The sequence below is a fragment of the Linepithema humile genome, chromosome 1 (assembly GCF_040581485.1).
Source record: "Linepithema humile isolate Giens D197 chromosome 1, Lhum_UNIL_v1.0, whole genome shotgun sequence".
In the NCBI taxonomy this organism is placed as follows: domain Eukaryota; kingdom Metazoa; phylum Arthropoda; class Insecta; order Hymenoptera; family Formicidae; genus Linepithema; species Linepithema humile.
The window spans coordinates 22,834,632-22,860,499 of NC_090128.1; the positions used below are offsets into that span (position 1 = coordinate 22,834,632).

The 25,868-nt window shown below is 36.0% G+C and overlaps 1 protein-coding gene across 8 annotated transcripts in view; it reads left to right on the plus strand.

Annotated features, from left to right (window-relative positions):
- The window catches only part of sls (sallimus), an 85,252-nt gene that overhangs the window by 30,661 nt on the left and 28,723 nt on the right, over positions 1-25,868 (plus strand). For 5 of the 8 annotated variants that reach the window (XM_067354351.1, XM_067354318.1, XM_067354321.1 and 2 more), the window contains 14 exons: positions 144-6,068; positions 7,838-8,610; positions 8,758-9,217; positions 9,296-9,387; positions 9,465-9,562; positions 9,637-9,857; positions 10,198-10,272; positions 11,813-11,917; positions 11,999-12,407; positions 12,507-12,576; positions 12,667-13,473; positions 13,641-13,707; positions 13,902-13,955; positions 14,717-25,537. In XM_067354351.1, the coding sequence (XP_067210452.1) occupies positions 144-6,068; positions 7,838-8,610; positions 8,758-9,217; positions 9,296-9,387; positions 9,465-9,562; positions 9,637-9,857; positions 10,198-10,272; positions 11,813-11,917; positions 11,999-12,407; positions 12,507-12,576; positions 12,667-13,473; positions 13,641-13,707; positions 13,902-13,955; positions 14,717-25,537 (19,977 nt within the window). Of the gene's footprint in view, positions 1-143; positions 6,069-7,837; positions 8,611-8,757; positions 9,218-9,295; positions 9,388-9,464; positions 9,563-9,636; positions 9,858-10,197; positions 10,273-11,812; positions 11,918-11,998; positions 12,408-12,506; positions 12,577-12,666; positions 13,474-13,640; positions 13,708-13,901; positions 13,956-14,162; positions 14,378-14,716; positions 25,538-25,868 lie in introns of those variants that run through there. The other 3 variants (XM_067354344.1, XM_067354333.1, XM_067354329.1) reach the window with 3 other exon arrangements.

Genomic DNA, 25,868 nt, shown 5'->3' on the forward strand with positions numbered 1-25,868 from the left:
CTTAATGTAATAGCATGTATTGCGTATTATATTTGACATAATGTCAACGAAGCTTTCGCTTAACATATCAATATAAGTGATATGATGTGAAACAAATAGTTGAAAATTTAAAATTATTTAAAATAACTTTCTATAACTTACAGAGAGAAAAGAAGCTTATTACACGGTTCCCGCGGAAACGGGTGCTAATATAGAAGTAAATGATCAGGATTTGAGGGAAGATATCATTTTGAAATCCTTAACATTGGCCGAAAATTTATCACTTGAAGCACAGCTTCAACCAGGCAATGAATCGTTGCCTTGGCGGAAAGAACGCGTCCAGCATCGACCTCGAACCAGTGACACGCTTCCATGGCGAAAAGTAAAAACAAAATCGAGAGATTCTTCTTTGGATAAACTTCAAGCTTTTGAAAGCCAAATAAAACCATGGACTGAGGAAGAAGTAGTTTTAAAAAAAACTTCTAAGGTTACCAAAGATGTAACAAAAGAAAAATTAGAAGAAGTTGAATTAAAACCGACAAAAATTGAAAAGAAAGAAATCCACGGACCAAGTCTAGAAACTGTCAAATTGAAACCCGTACCTAAAGATACGACACACATTATAACAACCGAAGAAGGAATTACACGTCATGACGACACTGCAACTGAATTTTACAAAGAGGAAATAGATACAACTTTATTAAAAACATCACAACGTTTAGACGAGACTGTGTCAAGAAAAGAAAAAAGCGAAGAGCTAAAACCATGGACAGAAGAACAAATTATATTAAAGAAAACAAAACCAAAGACAAAACAAATTTTGGAAGATACTATAGAAAAGATGGATTACACCGAACAAGAGGACAAGTCTTTGCTTACAATTTCAAAGGACGAAGAAACGCAAAAAATAAAGAAAGAAAAGTCTATTATAGAGAAAGGACCAGAACAGGCCAAACCTTGGACAGAAGAAAAAATTGCTCTAAAGAAAGCAAAACCAGAAAGAAAGGAGATACCTAAAGAAACACTTGAAACCGTTGCACTAAAACCTTCGCAAAAAATAAAACAAGACATCGTAAAAACAACTTTAGAAAAAGTGGATCTTAAACCAATTTCCAAGGAAGAATCCGAAGTAATTTCAGTAGAAGAAGTTACGCAGATTTCTACAATTCAAGAAGCGAGAAGGACGAGCAAAGACATAGATAAGATAACTATAGATAAAGAGGATAAAACAAAACCATGGACAGAAGAGAAAATTACTTTGAAAAAATCTAAACCTGTCCAAAAAGAAATTAAAAAAGAGGTAATAGAAACGGTAGAATTAAAACAATCTAAACCTATTAAGCAGGTATTTCGAAAGCCGAGCTTGGAAAAAGTAGATTTGAAACCTGTCATAAAAGAAAAGACAGATGTAAGTGATTATATTGAGCAGGAAGATACTACATTACTTCAAGTTTCAACTGAGACACATGACATTGCTAAATTAAAACCGTCAAAACTACGCACAAGTGAAAAATTAACGCAAAAAGAAAAAGATGACGTCAAAGATGTAAAAACATATGCTGAGGAAGAAGACACTACCTTGCTTAAAGTTACATCAGAGCATGAAACTACTATTAATATTGATAAAAAAGTAAAAAAGCAAACAGAAATTCCACAAGAAAAACCACAGTCAAAGCCATGGACGGAAGAAAAAGTAATTTTAAAGAAAACTAAACCAGAACAAAAAGAAATACTCAAAGAAACTCTTGGAGAAGTATCATTAAAACCAGTATCTCGAGTAGATAAAGAATCGAAAGAAGAAATTATAGAAAAAATTGATTTAAAACGTGTAAAAACAAAAACTACAAATTTAATTGATATTAAAAAGCCACAAGAAAAAGCACCATATCACGAAGAAGAGGATAAAATTATTATTGAAACAAGTAAAGATGTCGAATCTACTGAAACAACTAAAAGTGGAAAAAAAATCATTGAAAGCACATCATATAAAGAAAAAGAAGATATTGCAATTCTTGCCATCGATAAAACGGATGAAACAATTGAGAAATCAGCAAAAAAAGAGATACCAGTGCCATGGGTTAGAGGTAAAAAAGCAAAAGAGAAAAAAGAAGTTACAGAAATAAAACCAATTCAAGTAACTAAACCCGAAACTGAACTGAAAGACGAAATGCCTATGGAAATTTCAGAAACTCCGTGGCGTCGTAAACCAAAACCTTCAACAATTCAAATGGAAATTAAACCAGAAGAAACCGCACCTGAAAAAGAGAAGTTTGAAGAAAAGGCAGAATTACCATGGAAACGTGGAAAAAAGTCAACAATTATTAAACTAACAGAACCAGAAAAATCGGAAGAGCCAATAAAAGATGACATTAAAGAAATATCTGAAATAACATGGAGGAAACCCGAAAAACGTAAAACAAAAATTGCTGTTAAAGAAGAACCGACGCCTCAGATAGAAGATTTTACATCCATTATATTAAAACCGGCAAAACGATTAGAAAAACCTGAAGAACAGGAGTCAACAGAAGAAATTGTACTTAAACCAGTAAAACAAGTACCTAAAAAAGAAGACGAAGTATCAGCAAAAGTTAGTCTTAAACCAATTACAAAACAAAAACCAGAAATAGAAACTCAGCATGAAAAAATCGAAACTCAGCCTGAAATTACTAATGGAGATGTATCTACTCAGAAAGCAGATTTACCGTGGAGACGAAGAAAGAAACCAATTCCAAATGAGGAGAAACCCGAAGAGGTCAAATTAAAACCAGTGAAAAAAATAGAAAAACCTCAAGAACCAAAACCTGAAGAAGTCGTATTAAAACCTGTTAAAAGGCTTCCTAAAGAGGAAGAAACAAAGGAACAAATTGTTCTGAAACCAGTAGAAAAGGAAAAACCTGAAGAAAAACCCGAGGAAATTCGATTGAAACCTGCGAAAAAGAAAGAGAAACCCGAAGAACCGAAATCTGAGGAAGTCGTATTAAAACCTGTTAAAAAGCTTCCTAAAGAGAAAGAAACAAAGGAACAAATTGTTCTGAAACCAGTGGAAAAGGAAAAACCTGAAGAGAAACCCGAGGAAATTCGATTGAAACCTGTGAAAAGGAAAGAGAAACCCAAAGAACCGAAACCTGAGGAAGTCGTATTAAAACCTGTTAAAAGGCTTCCTAAAGAGGAAGAAACAAAGGAACAAATTGTTCTGAAACCAGTGGAGAAGGAAAAACCTGAAGAGAAACCCGAGGAAATTCGATTGAAACCTGTGAAAAGGAAAGAGAAACCCGAAGAACCAAAACCTGAGGAAGTCGTATTAAAACCTGTTAAAAGGCTTCCTAAAGAGGAAGAAACAAAGGAACAGATTGTTCTGAAACCAGTGGAGAAGGAAAAACCTGAAGAGAAACCTGAGGAAATTCGATTGAAACCTGTGAAAAGGAAAGAGAAACCCGAAGAACCAAAACCTGAGGAAGTCGTATTAAAACCTGTTAAAAGGCTTCCTAAAGAGGAAGAAACAAAGGAACAGATTGTTCTCAAACCAGTTGAGAAAGAAAAACCTGAAGAGAAACCCGAGGAAATTCGATTGAAACCTGTAAAAAGAAAAGAGAAACCCGAAGAACCGAAACCTGAGAAAGTCGTATTAAAACCTGTTAAAAGGCTTCCTAAAGAGGAAGAAACAAAAGAACAAATTGTTCTGAAACCAGTAGAAAAGGAAAAACCTGAAGAAAAACCCGAGGAAATTCGATTGAAACCTGCGAAAAAGAAAGAGAAACCCGAAGAACCGAAATCTGAGGAAGTCGTATTAAAACCTGTTAAAAAGCTTCCTAAAGAGGAAGAAACAAAGGAACAAATTGTTCTGAAACCAGTGGAAAAGGAAAAACCTGAAGAGAAACCCGAGGAAATTCGATTGAAACCTGTGAAAAGAAAAGAGAAACCCGAAGAACCGAAACCTGAGGAAGTCATATTAAAACCTGTTAAAAGGCTTCCTAAAGAGGAAGAAACAAAGGAACAGATTGTTCTGAAACCAGTGGAGAAGGAAAAACCTGAAGAGAAACCCGAGGAAATTCGATTGAAACCTGTGAAAAGGAAAGAGAAACCCGAAGAACCGAAACCTGAGGAAGTCGTATTAAAACCTGTTAAAAGGCTTCCTAAAGAGGAAGAAACAAAGGAACAGATTGTTCTGAAACCAGTGGAGAAGGAAAAACCTGAAGAGAAACCTGAGGAAATTCGATTGAAACCTGTGAAAAGGAAAGAGAAACCCGAAGAACCGAAACCTGAAGAAGTCGTATTAAAACCTGTTAAAAGGCTTCCTAAAGAAGAAGAAACAAAAGAACAAATTGTTCTGAAACCAGTAGAGAAGGAAAAACCCGAAGAGAAACCCGAGGAAATTCGATTAAAACCTGCGAAAAGGAAAGAGAAACCCGAAGAACCAAAACCTGAGGAAGTCGTATTAAAACCTGTTAAAAGGCTTCCTAAAGAGAAAGAAACAAAGGAACAGATTGTTCTGAAACCAGTAAAGAAAGAAAAACCTGAAGAGAAACCCGAAGAAGTTCAATTGAAACCTGTGAAAAGGAAAGACAAACCCGAAGAACCGAAACCTGAGGAAGTCGTATTAAAACCTGTTAAAAGGCTTCCTAAAGAGGAAGAAACAAAGGAACAAATTGTTCTAAAACCAGTGGAGAAGGAAAAACCTGAAGAGAAACCCGAGGAAATTCGATTGAAACCTGTGAAAAGGAAAGAGAAACCCGAAGAACCGAAACCTGAGGAAGTCGTATTAAAACCTGTTAAAAGGCTTCCTAAAGAAGAAGAAACAAAGGAACAGATTGTTCTAAAACCAGTGAAGAAGGAAAAACCTGAAGAGAAACCCGAAGAAGTTCGATTAAAACCTGTGAAAAGGAAAGAGAAACCCGAAGAACCGAAACCCGAGGAAGTCGTTTTAAAACCTGTTAAAAGGCTTCCTAAAGAGGAAGAAACAAAGGAACAGATTGTTTTGAAACCAGTAGAAAAGAAAGAAGAACCAACAATAAAACCAGTACCTGAAATGATTTCCGAGAAGATCGATGATAAACCAGTTGAAGATAAACCAACTGAAACAGCTGCAGTTTCTTGGCGGCGTAATAAGCGAACGAAAAAAGTCGTTGATTTTAAAGAGGAAGTTACAATAGTTCCTATCGATCAAGAAGAATCGGTTGCAGAGATTTTCGAGGAAAAAGAATCAACGGTAATTATTACTGAGGATGATGAAAAACAAATACAAGTAGAACCTGTGGCACTGTACGACGAAGAAAAAATAACGGAGGAAGTGACTGCAACAAGCGAAGTGTCATGGAGGAAAAAGAAACAAGATCGAAAAAAGGTAGAAGAAAAGAAAGAAACTATTATATTAAAGCCTGTCGAAAAAATAAAGGAAATAAAACCAAAAGTTGAACAGCCCGAAGAACAGGTACCAACTTTAGTTAAAGATGATAAGTTACCTGAAATAGTTGAAAGAGATATAATTCAATTAAAACCAGTCTCTAAAAAGAAAGGAAAGAAAGAAGTAGTATTAGAAGAAAAGTCCAATGAAGAGGAAATTGTAAAATTAAAATCTATAAAGTTCGAAGAACAAATTGCAAAAGTGTCGGAACAGAAAGATGAAACTATTGTATCTAGCAAAATGGAAATAGTACCTGAAAAAGTTAGTACAAAAACTGAGGAAATTAAAGAGACTGTTGAAGACGTTGTATTGCAAGTTAAGAAAGATATAACGCAAGTAGAAGACCGTAAACGAAAACGTAGACAACGTACTCAAGTCGATATATCTATTATGGATAAAGATAAAACTATTGCTCCACGGTTCATCCAAAAATTACAACCTGTTATTGCGGAATTGGAAAAACCTGCCAAGTTTACGTGCACTGTCATAGGAAACCCTGTCCCCGAAATTTCTTGGTATAAAAACGAACAAGAACTCCATGCAAGTGAAAAATATACAATGACAATATTTGAGACAACGGCAACTTTAGAAATCACAAAAGTTAAAGAAGAAGATGCTGGAATGTACTCTTGCAGAGCGTCCAATCCGGCTGGAGTGGCAACATCGACTGTCAATCTTGTGATATTCGGTAGTAATATTATCGTGTGTGAAATTCAAATAACTTTGATTTGGATTTGGATTTAAATAAGACATAGTTGATTTAATTTTTTTTTATCGAGATTTTCAATTCTCCCTACTAATTCCTACTAATATGGACATTGTGGAATTAGACTTATAATCTTTTTGTAAAGTTAGCAATTGTTGCAAATAGACGCATGCTTAATAAAAAATAACTAAACATCTTTGTATTATTTGTATATTAAATATCTTAAAAAAATATATTTTATTTTTTCGTAAATACAAATAAATTAACAATAATTTGCGAAACGTGGCAAACGCGACATAAATATATGCTCAACGCACGACATGCGTGATTATATATACTACTCCACAAAAAATGGGAATTTTTCAAATGCATAAAATTGAGCAATTTTCAAATCGCTAAAATTCAGCAAAAAATAAGTTTACAGACAAAAAATTAAAAAAGCATCATAAAGCTTCAAGTTTGTATTTTTAAGCTTTAGACGAGTTTTTGAAAATTTTTTTATCTTTACACTTCTAAATCCAAAAAAAAACATTATTTTGTTCTTAAAATTACAAACATTCAACACTCTGTAGCTTAATAAAAAATTTTTTCTCGCAAAATTTATAACAAATGTCTAAAAATGTTTAAAAAATTTTTTAAATTGCCTAAAAGTACGTGAAAGTACAAGTTTCAAGCTTTAAAATGCTTTTTTAATTTTTTGTTTACGATAATTTTTCGCTGAGTTACAGCGGTTTCAATATTGGTCAATTTTAAGCGCTTGAACGTTTTGACACAGCAGAGCAGTGCGACCGACTAACTGAGTGCGCGCCATTAATACGCACGATGCCGTATTAATGGCGCACATTCAGCCGTTCTCGGCGACATTGCGCTACCATGTTGAGACGTTCAGACGCTTAAAATTTAACAATTTTCAAATCGTAACTCGGCGAAAAATTGTCGTAGACAAAAAATTAAAAAAGCATTTCAAAGCTTAAAACTTATACTTTTACATAGTTTAGACTATTTTCTAAAAATGTTTTATCTTTATACTTCTAAACTTAAAAGAAGAATACATACTTTTAACACTCTATAGCTTCATAAAAAATTTTTTTCACGAAATTTATGACAAGTGTCAAAAATCATAACTTTTATCTACACAATGCGTTTTTTACATTTCTTCCATGATTTTTTTGTCCGAGTTACGCGACTTCAAAATCAACGCTACATTTTATGAAAAATAATCATCGGCAGTAACATTAGCGTAAAAAATACAGGTTTAGCTTCAAAGTCTTATAACTCGACCAAAAAAATTGTAGAAAAATTAAAAAAAACGCGATGTATATGTAAAATATTGTAGTTTTTTATATTTGTTATAAATTTTACAAGAAAAAATTTTTTATTGCGCTGCAGTTTTGAATATATGTAATTTTAAGAACAAAATAATATGTTCTTTCTTTAGGTTTAGAAGTGTACAGATAAAAAATTTTTAAAAAACGGTCTGAAGCACGTAAAAATTCTAACTTCAAGCTGCAAAGTGCTATTTTAATTTTTTGTCTGTGATGATATATTTTGCCAAACTTCAGCGATTTGAAAATTACTCAGTTTTGTGCGTCTGAAAAATGTTCCCTACTTTTTGTGGACATACACTTTTTGTATATATGCTTATGTATGCACATATGTATACGTATTATTTTTTGTTTTATTTTTTACTATTATTTTATATTAAGAGATTATATCTATTATTTTATATTAAAACTTTTACGTCTTTTCAGAAAAAGAAGAGGAAGGCATAGCACCGCATTTTTCAACGCCGATTAAACCGCTAATGGTTGAAGAACATACGCCTGCCTTATTAGAATGCGTTGTAACTGGTACACCAGTACCTGAAGTAAAATGGTACCGCGGTGAGAAAGAAGTGAAACCAAACGAAAAGACCGAAATAATCTTCAATCCGGAAACTGGAGATGCCAAGCTTAAAATCTTAGAACCAACATCCGAAGACGAAACAATCTATCGCGTTCGTGCTATAAATAAATACGGTCGCGCTGAATGCAGAGCTAATTTAGTGATCAGTAACATCGTTAAAGTAAGCAAACCAATTATTCTTAGAGCACCGCGAATTACACGACCTTTACCTGCGCTCGTAGCAGAACGCGGAAAGCCTCTGCAGCTTTTGGCTGATTTCGAAGGTGTACCGAAGCCAGAAGTCAAATGGTTCCGAAATGGCATTGAAATTACACCGACTGACAAACGTAAGATAAATGTCTATGAGAATACTGCCGAATTAATTATATCTGACGTCACAAAAAAAGACAGTGGCAAATACGAAATCAGAGCCCAGAACGAAGTCGGTGAAGCAAGAAGCTCAAGTTCTGTTACTATTAAAGAACGCAAAGATAGTACAGACGAAGTAATCGCACCGATGTTTGTGGAACCTATTCAGCCTCAACTCGTTGCAGAAGGAGAAGTTGTTATCATGGAAACACGAGTAGAATCATATCCGACAGCATCCTTCCAATGGTTTCATGAAAGCAAACCTCTTGAAGTATGTTTTTTAAGTTGCTCTTTGTATGTTTAAACAAAATTTTTTAAATTGGATATACACATTTATTACTTTGTTGATTGTTACATAGAGTGATACATTACTCAAAATCTCTCAAAATGTTAATAAAATATTTAACTTTTTTTGCAGTCGACACCACAGGTGAGAATCGTAACTCAAGAGAATCGATCGATCTTGTTGGTGAAAAAAGTTAAACCAGAACTTGCCGGTAGCTATACTTGTCGTGCCGAAAATGTCGGTGGCTCAGTCACTTGTACAGCCACCGTTAACATCATAGAAACAACATGGGAAGAGGCAACTGAACTAATTTCACCGACATTCGTTAAGAGACTTTCACCTGTAAGAGTAATGGACGGCGAAAGTGTTAATTTAACCTGCGTCGTTGAAGGAAAACCGACGCCCAGAGTAGAGTGGTACCATAACGATAAACCAATTAAAGAAGGCAAAGAAATTACGATTGTCCAAGACATGGAGGGTGTATGTAGCCTAGCCATTACCGAAGTATTCCCGGAGGATGCAGGAGAATACACTTGTCGCGCTGTAAATCCTGTTGGCGAAGCTGTCTGCATGTCATCGCTCGTCGTAGAAGGTATGTTATTTGTTACAAATAATTATAAATTTGTCATTGCTGTTTGTCTTACGCGATTATAATCAAATTCTCTCTCAGCCTACGAGTATGTACCTGACTCGGAAATTGCATCTTCGATCGTTGCAACATCCCTTACCACAGGATCAGAAGAAGATCTTTTATCTCCAAAAGTAAATATAAAATTTAATAATACAGAGTGGTATACTTGTGATACAACATTAAACATCAAAATTTGTTTTGTCTCTAGGAAACTCCTATTTTCGACACTGATGTAGAAGAATCTGCACCAGAGATAATTAAAGCGCTTCCTCAGTTAGTTCCTACCAAAGATGGGGAATTAACTAGGTGCGTTTAAGATATAATCGTGTTAAACGCGCAATATATATGCACATATGTGTAACTGCTATTTTTTCTTGTAGATTGGAAGTAAAAGTGAGAGGTAAACCAAAACCGGAAGGAAAATGGTATAAGCAAGGCGTAGAAATTGTTTCATCGCAAGAATTCCAAATTGAAGAATTCGAAGATGGCACATCGGTTCTGACAATTGCCGAAACTTTCCCCGACGATACCGGTGAAATCGTATTTGAAGCTCATAATGCACTTGGTGTATCGACTACAACGGCATATTTATCAGTAGAAGGTAATATTCTCTTCTTTCTACAGTTTCCAAAAACTCATTAATTTAATTAAATCAAGTTCTTTTCAGCTGCGCTCTTCAATTGGAGAAGCGTCATTGAAGCCTTATAGCATCCTGGTAAAAATCCATTGATATATCCTGACATTCCTGATATCATCCACACCAAACACTTGCAACATCCTCGACTTACACTGTTTTTTTATTTTATCTATATATTTTGTGCAAATCTACGAATCTTTTTGATCTCGTTCAAATCCTTCGATCTATTTGAATATTAACGGGACCAGAGAGATTCGCTATACATTTGTTATACGTTTCTATCTATTATCGTTCTATCAATTAGGTATACTCGGAACAAAAGCATACCGAAAACCAGAATGGGTCACACAGATGGAAGAAATGCAGGAGGCTCTTAAAGGTAATTATTGCGTTCGCCTGGACGTGGCCAATTGCATGCCGAGTGATGCAGAATGTAGTTTATCGAGCGACAGTCTAGATGATCATGGATTAAGAGACTCCGAAAGTTCTCAAAAAGATAGCTCGACTATGATCAGCGAATTTTCGTCAACAAAAACATTAATGAACATTAGTGACGATGTAAGATTGTCTTTTGACGAAGATAAAACTGCTTCGAAAGAATGTCTTTTATCAAGAAGATATTCAGATTCTATAAAAATTGAAAAAGATATCACTGCGATACAATACTCCTCACAAATTGATACTTCTCGCAAGGAACAAGCTCCAATGGAATCTGATTTAATAATGCGGTTACGCGAAATAGAACAAGATAATGTCAAATCCAAATATGTTTCATATACAATGCCACTAGAGAATAAAAGAAGTGCACTTGTTAAACCAATGACTAGTAATATGATGAACTACGAATCCAGGATTAAAGAAAAAGACACTGCAAAGTCAATTATACAATTAAAAGGTTTCTCAGCATCAATTTTAAATACACAAAACGTGGAAATAAAATATCCAAAACATAAGCAGAATGTAAAAATATTAAGCATGTCGAAAGAACCATCACTCAGAACAGAATATATCAAACCTATTATTCAAAAGAATATCATCGGCGAGCCGCTTGTTGTTAAATCTTTTAATATAGAAAATACATTTAAAAAAACAAGCAAAATCTGTGACAAGCATCCACTCTTCAATGAACAAATTTCTATGGATGTATCGAAAAAGTGTGAAAAGAAGAAAATTGTTCTCGATTTTAGTGAATTTCCACCTTCAAAATACGAGAAAAAAATTCGAGAACAAAATTTTTACTCAGATACTAAAAAGCCAACTGCTTCAGATGAACAAAAATCGCCATTCTATTTGTCATTAATCGAAGAAAGTAACGAAATGCCAAGCGTGAGTGACCAAAATAAATTGAAAGCAAAAATAAATAAAACTATTTCCGAAGAATCCATAGTTAAATCGACTTATGACTGTAAAAAAAAATATCATACATATCCGAAGTCTAGAATACCAGTCTCAAAACGTACCATAGAGCGAAAAATCGAAAATTATGTCATGGATCCTCGAATGTTTCCGTTGGAGCCAAGAGAAATTGATCTAGAGTCTTTCCAGCAACTACATACAGTGGATAGCCAAGAAGAATTGCAGGAATTTTTATTGCTTGAAAGTCAATGCAGCGGAAATCTTGGATTAGCGGCCACCATTTCTACATCCAAAGTGTTTTATGACGAATATAACATCGAAGACGAAAGAGGCACGATGTCAGGTAGAAGTTTGTTTTAAACTAACAATAAAAATGTATTGTTTTGAAAATAACCATGCATGTATTTTCATGTATTTCTGTCTAATTAGACTACTGACATGAAGTTTACGCAAGTAACATTGACATCAAAAATAAAACTAGGTAAGAAATTTATTTAAATCAATCATATAGTCCATTTTTTGCGAAAGTTTTTAATAATGATACATAATATAACATATTTCAGCCACGCAAGCTGTCCCACGATTTATTCAAGAGATAACGGACATTTATACGAAAGAAGGAGATACTGCTTTGTTTGAATGTGTTTATTCTGGAAATCCCAAACCAGGTAATGATTATACATAATGCAAGTAGTAATAAAATTTAATCATAAAATTCTTAATTTTATAATTGTTTCATCAACTTTTAGATGTTGTTTGGTATAAAAATGATAAACTTATACTGAACACGGAGAATGTAAAAGTGCGGTTATTCGAAAAAGAAAATAAAACTACTCTAACGATAAAGCGCGCTACCAAAGAGGATGATGCCACATATATTTGTAAAGCTACAAGCGAAATTGGTATGATAACAACAAAAGCCAAATTGCGTGTGGATACTGTAAGCGAATCAAAACCAATGCCGGACGACGTAATCAAAGAAGAAGAAAAGCCAGACACAAAGCAGAAGAAACAAGAAGAAAAACCACATAAAAAGAAGAAGCCTGAGCTAAAGAAAGCGAAAGAAATCAAAGAAAAAGTAAAGGTTGAACGTATCAAAATCGAGAAGGAAGAAATCCATGAAGAGAAGCTTATACCAAAAGAACAAATAGAAGAAAAGTCAGTAATTCTCCATTTCACGTTATTTCAATATATTTCATTCTTGACTTTTCAGTTAATTTTGTTTATAAATTATATTTGTTTTTTACATTTTTACAGAAAAATTGTTGATATTGAAGAGACTCAATTATTGGAAACTACAAAAATCATAGAGGAGAAACCTGAAGAGGTATTATAATATCAAATTTTTTTATATAATTTTACAATTATATTTTTTATAGTATTTCATGTAACTGCTATTTAATCATTCACATTTTAGATTTCTAGAGCACGAAGAATAGTACCAATTCAAGAACCAGTTGTGACTGAAGCAACAGCTTCTTTGAAGAAAATTGATGATCGGAAACTTCAAGAACATGTACCTAAAATTGAAGAACATGCCAAACGAATTGTCGAAGAACGGGAAAGTGTCGTTGTATCAGAGATCACGAGCGAGGATACCGCCCCTGATTTTACCGTCGAAACAAAGCTTGATCACGCTCAAGTAACCTCGGAAACTTTACAAAAAGTGTCGGTCTCCGAAACACATGTAGAAACTAGTGTACAAGAAACAAAACGCATAGAGACAAAACAGAAAAAAGCGAGGAAAACGAAAACGGAAAAGATAAAAGAAGATGTTATAGTACAGGAGATTGTAGAGCGACAGAAAGAAAACATAGCTCGCGAAGTTGACGAAATAATGGAGGTACTTGACGCGAAAGAATTTGGTCCAGGGGAATCTCCCCTTCGGGAACTCGCGACAATTGGCTACTTAGTTCGACAAGGTGTCTCCGTAAACGAGATCAATGAATGCCTTTATAGAACTGAAATCTTTCCTGCTTTAAAAACGCCAGATGCTCAGAATGCTTTAGTACAATTGGTAGAAAGAAAAGGTCATGGTCCCTTAATTACTCAAGTACTTACCGAAGAGACAACGACGGACGAGAGCTTCGTTGCAGCAACAGTCGGTTTTCGTGCTTTTATGAGGATGGTCGAGCTTCAGCATGCTACTGTGGAAGAAGTCATCACGCACTTCGCTCCGGAAGATTTTAGGCCACGTGCTTGGGAAGTTACTGAAATTTCCGAGGTATATAGATATAGTATAAATATGTTATTTTAATTATATATATATATATATATATATATATATATATATATATATATAATATAATAATATTAGAAATATTTTTCTCTTTTTTATTTAGATTTTCTTATAATAAGATACATATTATAATCACTCGTTCTTTTTCTCAGATCGAGACTGAGCAACGTGCTACAGAAAGAATAGATGTTGTTCGCAAAACAGAAGTTCATTTTATGGGTAAGTTGTGATTGTAGACTGTTCAATTTGTATTTTTTAAAAGCTTTTTATATATACGCATAAAATTTAAATTTACTTAAAATTTTCTAAACTAGGTAACACCCAGCAAACTACAATACATTTTGCATTTTTTTTTTTTCATACATATAATCGATTCTAAATTTTTCAAAAGAGTAAATATTTTTTCTTTGCAGAAAAGAGAGACGAAAGGAAAACTACTCACGCACAGGATATTCGAGAAATTAAAGGTTCGAAACAACGAATTTTACTGCATGGAATATTTATTCATATAATCTACTATTCTGATAATTAGAATTCATAATAATATAGTGCTTCTGCTATTATTTGTAAGAATGATGGTATAGCAAAAACAAAAGATAGAAAAAAGCAAAAAATGGTCGCAAGATATGGTATTTACGAATATTATAATGATCGTTGTTCTATTATGCTTTCAGATGCATGAAGCTTTATTTGATCGAATAATAGCTGCGCGATTTTTCTACTTACGCCGCTATGCTTTCCACACGCAAAAAATCCTATATCCCTTCATTTTATATAATTTCTTTTCGTCACATTACAATTACCCAGTGAATTATTTTCCATATCAGCTTCGAAATCAACGCTTTGCGACTCGATGCTTATTCGCGCTTCGCCGATTGTGCCTTAAAATGTAAGTCTTATATATTTATCAATATCTTGTTCAATACAAAATGGTAAAAGTATAGCGCATGAATAAGAATAGTAATGTTACATTCTACTAAACCATTCCAACATTTATTTTACACATTTCTGAAAACTTAAACAATTGCCACTAGTTTATTTATTAAGCACGTTCATATTGTAACCAAATACGCGTTCTTTAGTCGTGGCATGGGATATGTGAGACATGACAGAAAGAAAGAGAGAGAAAGAAAGAGAGAGAGAGAGAGAGAGAGAGAGAGAGAGAGAGAGAATTAAAACATCACGCAACACTCACGTCTGACACAAAATTCTCACATACTTTCCACAGAATACGAGGACACACGCCAGGCACACACAACACTGCGCAAACGCAAAGATAGAAAACCAAGAGATCAAATCGAAGAAACAACACAAGATAGGGAAGAGGGGGTTCAAATTATAAAAATCAAGGAGATCGAGGAGATTGAAAAGGAAAGGAAAAAAGAAGCAGAAGAAATAGAAGAAGAGATTATTGAACTTGAACGCGACTCAAAAGGCAGATTGATTCGTAAGCAAAAACAAGATGTGGAAAAGCAAATAAAAGAAGAGAAGGAGGAGGAGGAGGAAGAAGAAACAATTACAAAAGTTAGAAAGACATTAATACCAAAAAAATCAGACATTGGTAAAGATGAGATTCAAATGGAAGAGATAGAAGAACTTGAAATAATAAAAGATGAATTGTTACCATCTATTCCTTTGAATGTTTCGAGTCAACGTAATCAAGTGATACCGCTAGATCGTATAATCGAACAAGCGCCCGGCAAACCGGAATCAGAGAAAGCAAAATACACGTTAGACACTGTCATCGCATTAACAGAACAGACAACATCAGTGCACGAGAAAGAAATTGACGAGGTAACGAGTGTAAAGCCGACCGAACGTAAAGCCTCAGTATCAATCTCACCGATAGAACCATACTCTATTACGGAAACTACAGCACAAATATCAACTGATGAATTTTCAGGTACATTCAAAGCTGCTTCTTACGAGGCTACATCTTCTATAATAACAAAAGAAAGTCTTCTCATTAGCGAAACACTGACGCATGACGATGATGTAACAAATTTAACAGTAACCAGTCCAGAAATAAGTAAAAAGGCAGATGTGCAAGTCACCCTGCAAGAAGCCACAACTATTAGCGAGACTATAGTTAGCCAAAGCGAAATACCTACCGAAGATTTTATAGCGCCCTTAGGCGTTACAGCAGAAGACACTATTTTACCACAAATAGGCCTTTCAGTTTATGAAATACAGGAAAATTTAGCCGAAGATAAGTTGGAACCTACGAAAATGATGCCTACAAAACCTCGAGTTAATATCAACGCAATCGAACCGCTAATGGTGGAAGAAGTTTGTCCCGAGGATAAACCAGGGAAATATTATCCGGAGTTAATAGTGCCAACCGAAGTCGCCACTGAAATGGTGATTTCGCAAACGCAACGTGTCACCGAAGAGATGAATGCACCTGAAAAAGAAGGAGCGTACATTCCAGGTAGATTACCGCCGAGTCAAACGGCTCAAATAGGAATTTCCTATGAAAACGAAACGGCTGTTATACGTCATGATCTCGTACAAGAACATGAAGGCGAATATGTTCCCGACCGTAAAGTAGATTCTTTCGAAGCTACATCAAACATTACACTTTTAGAAGGAGTCACGATATCAACAATCGACACTCAACAAAAAGAAGACGATTTAACAATTGAAGAGAACAAACAGGTCACGGCAGATTTCAATGTCATAGAAATTATATCAGCTGTAACAGTGGAGACAATGACTTCCGAAAAGGAACGAGATTATCATCCTGAAGAAAAGCCGATTACTAAATCGGCTGTTTTATCTATATCTCCACTAGAAATTGGCTCTGTAACAGATACAGTCGTTCAAGAGTCCGAAGGAATTTATAACCCTGATCAAAAACCATCCGAAGTACTGGCGGAAACATCGGTCAGACCGGAAGAACATGTTTTAATATCTCAAGTTCAAACCGCGGATTATCCCGCAGATCTGAAAGATACACTTAAGTACGTTTCGGAAAGCGGTGTTGTATCTGTTCAGTTGACGGAAGCGAAAACTGTACTCGAAACGCTCGCTCACGATCGAGAAGCTACTATGGAAGAAGATACTAAACCGGAAACCCATACAGTCGAAACAGTTTATGACGCTGTCAGAAGTGTCGAGATAACGCAAACCACTTCTATAGAAAAAGAAGCTGACCTGAAAATCTTTGAAATGCCTGAATCACATCGCGGTAAAACAGTGCCCACTCATCCAATGATTTCGCTTGAGATTCAAGAAACTCAACCAGAAAGTAATGTAGGTGAAATTACAAAAGAAACTTTATTAACCGCTACGGCTAAAATTGAAGCAGTTAGTCTACAAGAGACAGTCGTTGGCGAGACTGTCGCGGCAGAAGATGTAGCTCCAACAAAACAAATTGAGAGTCTTGATACTAAGACTGCGACAATCTTAATGGATCAGATTGAGAGCTTGCACACTGTGATGATTATAGCTGGCGAAAAAGAAACTGAATATGTTAAAATAGCTGATATTAAAGGTGCATTTGCGAATACTGAATATATGCCACAAGTTGCTCCAGTATGCGAACAAGTAAGAACGGAATCACCGACTGAAGAATACCGAGCGGAAGATAAACCTGTGAGTGGACAAGCATATGCTTCTTCCGTTCCTATAGAAACTGTCAGCGTTGCTATGCAAGAAACCGCGGAAAAGGAAGATATTTACAAAGCAGACGTAAAGCCCGAAGAAAAGACAGCAAACATTGAACTTGCAGAAGCGAGACTTGGCGCTAGCGTTCTAGAAATAATTCCGCACGATCTCGAAAACATCTACACGCCAGATACTGAACCACAGACTCATACAGTTGAATCATCCATAACCAGTCATACTATCGCGTCAAAAGCAGAAATTCTAGTAGAACAAAAGGCTGGAGAAATAAGTAGTGATTTACCAAAAGCAAGCAAAGCAACATTGCAACAAGAAGCTTTGGAAGAGTTAATAGTGACAGAAACAAATGTCGGTGAAGCAGAACGAGCTAGAGAGGAAGATACGCATCCTGTGAAACAGAACGCCGCAGTTGAAATATGCGCTCGATCTGAAAAATTGACTATTACTGAAGTAACTACTGTACTGAAAGAAGAAGAATTATCAGTGGAAAAATTACCGGATGGACGAAAGGTTATACTGGATGTAACTGAGGGTCATGAGATAGCCGAAACGCAAGAAATGATTCTTGCAAGCAATGTAAGTGCATTACAAGAAGAAAAGCCGATTCAGGAGAGTGCTAATCAATTGCAAAGCGGACTAGACATTGTACAACAGATGGAAATATCCGTATCTGAGAAAGAATCGCTTTTAGCAGCGGATATAAAACCTGATGCCAAAACAATTAATATTATCTTCCAAGAAGAAGAAAGTCTAACGGTTGCGATTACACATCCCGAAGATAAAGAAGATATATTTAGTGAGAAACCAGTACCAAAAACCGCCGAAGCTACGGTCGATGTAGTAACACAAGGAATAGCATCGAAATTTGAAATTGTCAGTGACGTTGCTCCAACTGAATTATCTACGCAACCTACCCAAGAAGTGCATCCTAAAACGACATTATTGCCATTTGAAACAGCCGTTGCTGAAGAAGTGCAGACAAGAGAAACCGAAAAGCCTTTCCCTCATATGCCAGCACCAGAGAAAACAGCGAATCTCGAATTTGTAATTGGGGAAGGTCTCGTTATTTCGTCTGTGACAGCAGAGGATAAAGAAGGCATATTTACAGAAATGGAAAAACCAGAATCTAAATCTGCTATTTTCGATATTCCAACTCATGTAGTAGCACAAGCTGCCGAAATAAATGCAACCGATAATATCAGCGAATTTAAACGTGAAGAGACAATCTCCGTAATAGCAACGACTGAGCATATTACTCATCGTAGTATTGTTACGTCCGAAACCTCAGCCGATGATTCAGAACAGCCGATGTTGGATTTCGTAAAACCAGATAAGAAGAGAGTCGATATATCGTTCGAAGAAGAAACTAGCATTAATGTAACTGAAACAATTGCGTCTGACAAAGAGCGAAAATATTTAAAAAAACCGGATATTCCCTGTGAAAAAGTCACTACTAGTTATGATGCTCATAAAATCGCCGAACTCACGGAAATTACACCAGCTAATTGTCCAGGAGATCTTGATATAAAAGCGCCAATGAGTGCAGCGGCAAAAGAAGAACATTTGCCATTTGAAAGTATTGTTCAAAGTGAAACTATTGTAACAGAAACCGAAATAGAATTTAAAGATAAACCTGTAAAAACTAACACAGCCCAGATATCCGTTGACGAAATTATTAGCGCCATCATGTCCACTGAGATTCTAGCTGAAAAAGAAGACGTTCTTCAAATTCCTGAAAAACCAACAGAAAAAAGGGCCGAAATTCAATTTGCCGGACATGTAATTGCCGAGAAAAGTGAAGTCACTCTAGATTCTAGCGCAGGAGAATTGACAGAGACAAAACCGGTTTCCGCTTCAGCCATATTCTCAAGTATTCCGTTAGAGACAGTAGTACGAACGGAAACACAACCAACCGAAGCGGAAGCTGCACTCGAAAAAGATAAAATGCCATCCATGGTTCAAGCTGATCTTTCTATGGTAACGGAACAAAGTGTACAGGTAGCCGCAATAATTTTAGAAGATAAAGAAACTGAATATAAGCCCACAGAAGCACCAAAACTAAAAACAGCGGAGAAAATTTTAATGGAAACTCATGGCGTTGCTGAAACAACAATTCAAGTTCCTGACTTTAGCACCAGTGAAATTGCCATTAGTGAAACACCACTAACTGCCGTTGCAATTCCAGATCACGTGGTCTTTAATCCACTACTGGAATCACAACCCGTTATTCAAGAAGGAGAAGAGCAATTTGTGCCAACGCTAATGCCAGAAAATAAAACTGTGAATATTGATATGGAAGAAGGCAAAGCAATTGTGAGTATAGCACATATAACACCTGCAGATAAAGAATCATTGTATGTCGTTGATGAGCAACCACATAAACATGCTGCTTCACTCGGAATCGATGCTACTACTCACAGTATAGTCGAAACGACTACGATAGCTATCGAAGATTCTGTAGGAAAAGTCACTATTGAAAAACCGGATGTTAAAACGATATCGTCTACACAAGAAGTATATCAAAGTCTCTTGGTGACTGAAGATCTGATTCAAGATCAAGAGAAACCCTTCGAAGGAAAATTTATACCAGAACAACACAAAGTAGAATTATCCATCGAAGAAGACAAGCGCGTTATCTCCGTTACGGAAATTAAAGCGGCTGACAAAGAAGCTCCTCTCGAAACGATACAAGAAGACAGATCTCATTCGGCACTCTCGATTATTATTCCTGGTCATGAAGTTGCCGAGAAGTCTGAGATAATTCTTAACTCAAGTACAAGCGAGATCAATGAAGTTGCAGCACCAACAAAAGCAACCGCATTAATTGGACAGAAACCTTTTGAGACAGTGCAACTGACGGAACAAATCCCTGTAGAAAAAGAAATGGACAGAATTCAGGAAACACCATTGGCAAAAACAAGCGCACGAGTTATTTTAGATGAAAATAGATTTGTTGCTATTACAGAATCTACTACTACTCAAGATGTTGAAGCGGAATTTATTATAGAGAAACTCCGCAAAGAAGCGGCAAATATTTCAATAGAAGGTAAAGAAGTAGCCGAACGATTGGAAATTAACTTACGAGAGGGACTCGGAGAATTGCCTGTGGCATTGAAACCAATTACGCACGAAGCACATCAAACGCAATCTACCTTGGAAAGCATAGACATCAGTGAAACTATTTCTCAAGAACAAAGCACAATATTCGCTGACAAATTCAAACCTGATACACGCAGTGCTGAAATTAGTTTCGTAGAAGGAAAGAGTATTACTGTAGATCATGTCATTACACAAGACAAAGAAAATATAATAAATATTTCCAAATACGAAGAAAGTACAGCTGAAATAAAATTAACAAAACTTGGCATGGATATTGCCCAAAAAGCTCAAGTATTTATTGAACAAAATATCGATATTGTTAAACCATTTGAAAAGGTTGAGGCGGAAGCCCATATAAAACAGGATGCATTTCAACCTATCATTATCGAAGAAATTCCAAGCATTGAAAGTGAAGATACTTTCGATAAATATCCGAAAATCATATCCAGCACAGCTAAGCCAACATTTGAAGAAGGTCATGGCATATCTGTCACGGAAGTAACATCTGGCGAAGTCGAAGTATCATTAGAAGAGAAAAGACATGAAACATCGCAAACAGCTATCCCTACTATAGTTACCGAATGTGATACGATAGAAACTGTGATGGTGGAATCACGAATCGACGTTCCTGAACAAATACCTGATCGTACTTCAGTACCTCAAGTGGCTACAACAGCCCAAGAAACATTTGAGAGCATTATTGTTAATGAGAATCTTGTCGAAGAAAATGAAAAAACTTTCGAAGGTCTTTTCAAACCTACGACGCAAAAAGCAAACATTGATATATCAGATGTAAAACCATTACAAATTTCAGAAATAATTACTGAAGACAAGGAAGAAGCTCTAGATATTGTTTCAAAGCGAGCTGAAGTTAAAGCTACGCAAGACATTGATCTGTACCAAACTATCGAAGGTTCTTTCGTTGAAAGTATGCAAAGTATCAAAGAACTTCGGGAAGAAAAACCACTTTCTTCTCAAGCAACTATGATTCAAACCACCGTAGAAACAATAATCAGTTCTGAAACAACACCCGCTGAAAAAGAGGATACATTTGAGAGCAAATTCAAGCCTGAGGAACAAAAAGGAAAACCACAATTTGAAAGTCTTACTACGGTCGTAATTTCCGAAGTAGCTTCTAATGAAATTGTAGACATTTTGCCTGAAGCCATTGTACCAAAAGAACGTCAAGCAGAACCGAATTTAATGGGCAGAGAAGCTGCGGAAACCCTTCAAATAATTACAGCAATTATGGCCGAAGATCTTGCAAAAGCTGCTAAATTAGACGAACAAAAAGGTAAACCAGGACTTGAAGAATTATCGTCCGTAACTGTTTCTGAAATCGTTTCTAATGAGGCTGAAAACGTTCTAGTTAGTGAAACTATTCCGAAAGATCGTAAAGCCGATTTCAGTATTTCTGGTAGAGAAGCTGCAGAATCTCTTCAAATAGTTACAGCAAGCATGACCGAAGATCTTGTAAAATCTACTAAATTAGATGAACAAAGAGGTAAACCAGGACTCGAAGAATTATCATCCATAACTGTTTCCGAAATCGTTTCCAATGAAACTGAAGACGTCCTAATTAGTGAAACTATTCCACAAGACCGTAAGGCTGATTTCAGTGTTTCTGGTAGAGAAGCTGCGGAATCTCTTCAAATAGTTACAGCGAGCATAACCGAAGACCTTGCAAAAGCTGGTAAATTAGACGAACAAAGAGGTAAGCCTGGACTCGAAGAATTATTATCCGTGACCGTTTCCGAAATCATTTCCAATGAAATTGAAGACGTTCTAATTAGCGAAGTAACTCCGAAAGATCGCAAGGCTGATTTTAGTATTTCTGGAAGAGAAGCCGCGGAATCTCTTCAAATAGTTACAGCAAGCATGACCGAAGATCTTGCAAAAGCTGCTAAATTAGACGAACAAAGAGGTAAACCAGGATTCGAAGAATTATCGTCCGTAACTGTTTCCGAAATCGTTTCCAATGAAGCTGAAGACGTACTAATTAGTGAAACTATTCCACAAGATCGTAAAGCTGATTTAAGTATTTCTGGTAGAGAAGCCGCGGAATCTCTTCAAATAGTTACAGCGAGTATGACCGAAGATCTTGCAAAAGCGGCTAAATTAGACGAACAAAGAGGTAAACCAGGATTCGAAGAATTATCGTCCGTAACTGTTTCCGAAATCGTTTCCAATGAAGCTGAAGACGTCCTAATTAGTGAAACTATTCCACAAGATCGTAAAGCTGATTTCAGTATTTCTGGTAGAGAAGCCGCTGAATCTCTTCAAATAGTTACAGCGAGTATGACCGAAGATCTTGCAAAAGCGGCTAAATTAGACGAACAAAAAGGTAAACCAGGACTGGAAGAATTATCGTCCGTAACTGTTTCCGAAATCGTTTCCAATGAAGCTGAAGACGTCCTAATTAGTAAAACTATTCCACAAGATCGTAAAGCTGATTTCAGTATTTCTAGTAGAGAAGCCGCGGAATCTCTTCAAATAGTTACAGCGAACATGACCGAAGATCTCGCAAAAGCTGCTAAATTAGACGAGCAAAGAGGTAAACCAGGACTCGAAGAATTATCGTCCGTAACTGTTTCCGAAATCGTTTCCAATGAAACTGAAGACGTCCTAATTAGTGAAACTATTCCAAAAGACCGTAAGGCTGATTTCAGTATTTCTGGTAGAGAAGCCGCGGAATCTCTTCAAATAGTTACAGTGAGCATGACCGAAGATCTTGCAAAAGCTGCTAAATTAGACGAACAAAAAGGTAAACCAGGACTCGAAGAATTATCGTCCGTAACTGTTTCCGAAATCGTTTCCAATGAAGCTGAAGACGTCCTAATTAGTGAAACTATTCCACAAGATCGTAAAGCTGATTTCAGTATTTCTGGTAGAGAAGCCGCGGAATCTCTTCAAATAGTTACAGCGAACATGACCGAAGATCTCGCAAAAGCTGCTAAATTAGACGAGCAAAGAGGTAAACCAGGACTCGAAGAATTATCGTCCGTAACTGTTTCCGAAATCGTTTCCAATGAAACTGAAGACGTCCTAATTAGTGAAACTATTCCAAAAGACCGTAAGGCTGATTTCAGTATTTCTGGTAGAGAAGCCGCGGAATCTCTTCAAATAGTTACAGCAAGCATGACCGAAGACCTTGCAAAAGTTGCTAAATTGGATGAACAAAAAGGTAAACCAGGACTCGAAGAATTATCGTCCGTAACTGTTTCTGAAATTGTTTCCAATGAAGCTGAAGACATTTTAATTAGTGAAACTGTTCCGAAAGATCGTAAGGCTGGTTTCAGCATTTCCGGTAGAGAAGTTGCTGAAACAAGTCAAGTAACAACAATGTTTGGAATCGATGAGCTTGCTACAGAAAAACTCGAAGAACAAAAAGGCAAAGAAAAAGTTGATGAATTAACTCCATTGACCATTTCACAGATAATTTCTAATGAAGCCGAAGAAATATTAGTTACTGCCGATTTTCCTACAGAAAAAACAGCACAATCAGATTTGTTTGGTAGAGATATTGCAGAAACAACATTGGTCTTAACAATGGCTAGTGTTGAAGAATTTATCCAAAAACAAGAAGCCGAGAAGCAGACAGGTAAACCTAGTCTTGAAGAACTCACGTCTTTAACAATTTCTCAAATTGTATCTCAGGAAACCGAAGATGTCCTTGCCAGTCCCACGGTACCGACCGAGAGAATAGCGCAAACAAGTTTGTACGGTAGAGACGTAGCTGAGACTATGGAAATTACAACTATATCAAATGTAGATGAATTTGTTGAAATTCAAAAACCTGACTTACAAAAAGGAAAACCAAATCTCGAAGAATTATTATCTTTAAGTGTAACACAAACTGTATCTAACGAAGCAGAAGCTCTACTGCCCAGCCCAGAGATGCCTACAGAAAAAACGGCGCAAACCAATTTATTTGGCAGAGATATTGCTGAAACAAATCAAATTTTAACAATGATAAGCACAGGAGAATTTTTAGAACAAACATCACCTGACGAACGTAAAGGGGAGATCAAAATTGAAGAATTATCCTCGCTAACAGTATCTCAGGTACTATCTCATGAAATCGAAGAAACTTTCCAAAGTCCTAATGTACCTAGTGGACTCACAGCAATGCCTATGATGTCTGGTAGGGAAATTGCCCAGACTTCTCAGGTACTTACTGTTGCAAATGTTGAAGAATTTGTGAAACCCAAAGGTCCGGAAGAACAAAAAGGTAAACCACGCTTGGATGAATTTTCGTCATTGATAGTTTCTCAAGTAATATCTACTGAAACAGAAGAACAATTGCCAAGTCAAGAAAAGTTAGATGACAAAACAGCCGCACCAAGTTTCTCAGGAAGGGAGATTGCTGAAAAGATTGAAATCATTACCGCTGCAAATGTTGAACAAATACCTGAATCAAAGAAAAAGGATGAACAGAAGGGAAAACCAGATATCGAAGAAATGAGTTTCATTACTGTATCCGAAGTAATATCTACAGAAGCGGAACAAGAATTACCAACTCAAGAAGCTCCAAAAGAATATAAAGCTTTACCAAAAATTTCTAGTATAGAAGTTGCAGAAACTTCAGAAGTTTTAACAGTAAGCAATGTTAAAGAATTCGTTAAATCAGAAGCTCCCGAAGAACACAAAGGTAAACCAAACTTAGAAGAACTGATATCATTGTCCATCTCAGAAGTGGCTTTCAGTGAGGCAGAGAAACGGCTATTAACTCCAGAGGAACCAACTAAACAAATAGCTGAACCGAGCATGCTGGATATGCATGTTGCTGAAAAATCTCAAGTGGTTGCATCATCAACAACAGAAGAGATAACAGAATCTACTAAACCTGAAATGAAAAAATTAACACCAGAACAAATACCATTTGAAAGTATACAACAAACGCAATCAATTCCTCATGAAAGTGAACATTTCCTTATCATCGATAAAGCAGCACCAAGCGTAATAGCCGAAATTTCCTTCCGTGTTTCTGAAAGCATTGAAGTTACTCAAGTGACCGCTACTGAAAAAGAAGCAAAGGAAATTATAAAAGAGCTAGCTAAAGAAGTGAGCGCGCAAGCCGATATAACTGAAAGAAAAGTTGCTCTAAAGACCGAAGTTCTTCCAGAAAATATAGCGTCAGAATTTACAGTATCGAAACTAGAAGGTAAAATAGCTCACACAATAAGAGACAAGAAGCAGGGAGTAATAGTTACCGAATTACAAAACACAGCTGAAATTGAATCAAATCTGCCTGAGTCCGTAGTACCACTAGCAAAGTTAGCGAGTACATCTATAGAAGCCAACTACATGGAAAAAGTTGAGGGTAAGTATTATTCAATTAAAGGTAACATAATTTTCCTTGACAAATCAGATGCAACCTTTAGAGAAACTCGACTTGGGATACGATGACCACGACACAAAACGAATAAAACTAGATCAAATAAATTAAACAATCTTATTGAAAAATTAGAGATAAAATAAATTAGATATAATTCACAATGCGATAAAATAAGCATTCTTTTTAATTATCTGCGGATAGACTAACAAATTTGATCTGCATTTAGCATTATGAACCTAATCAAAGAAGTATGAGGTAAGTACAAACGTAATCAAATACAAAATCGATATTTACAACAAATTATTCCGTAATAATA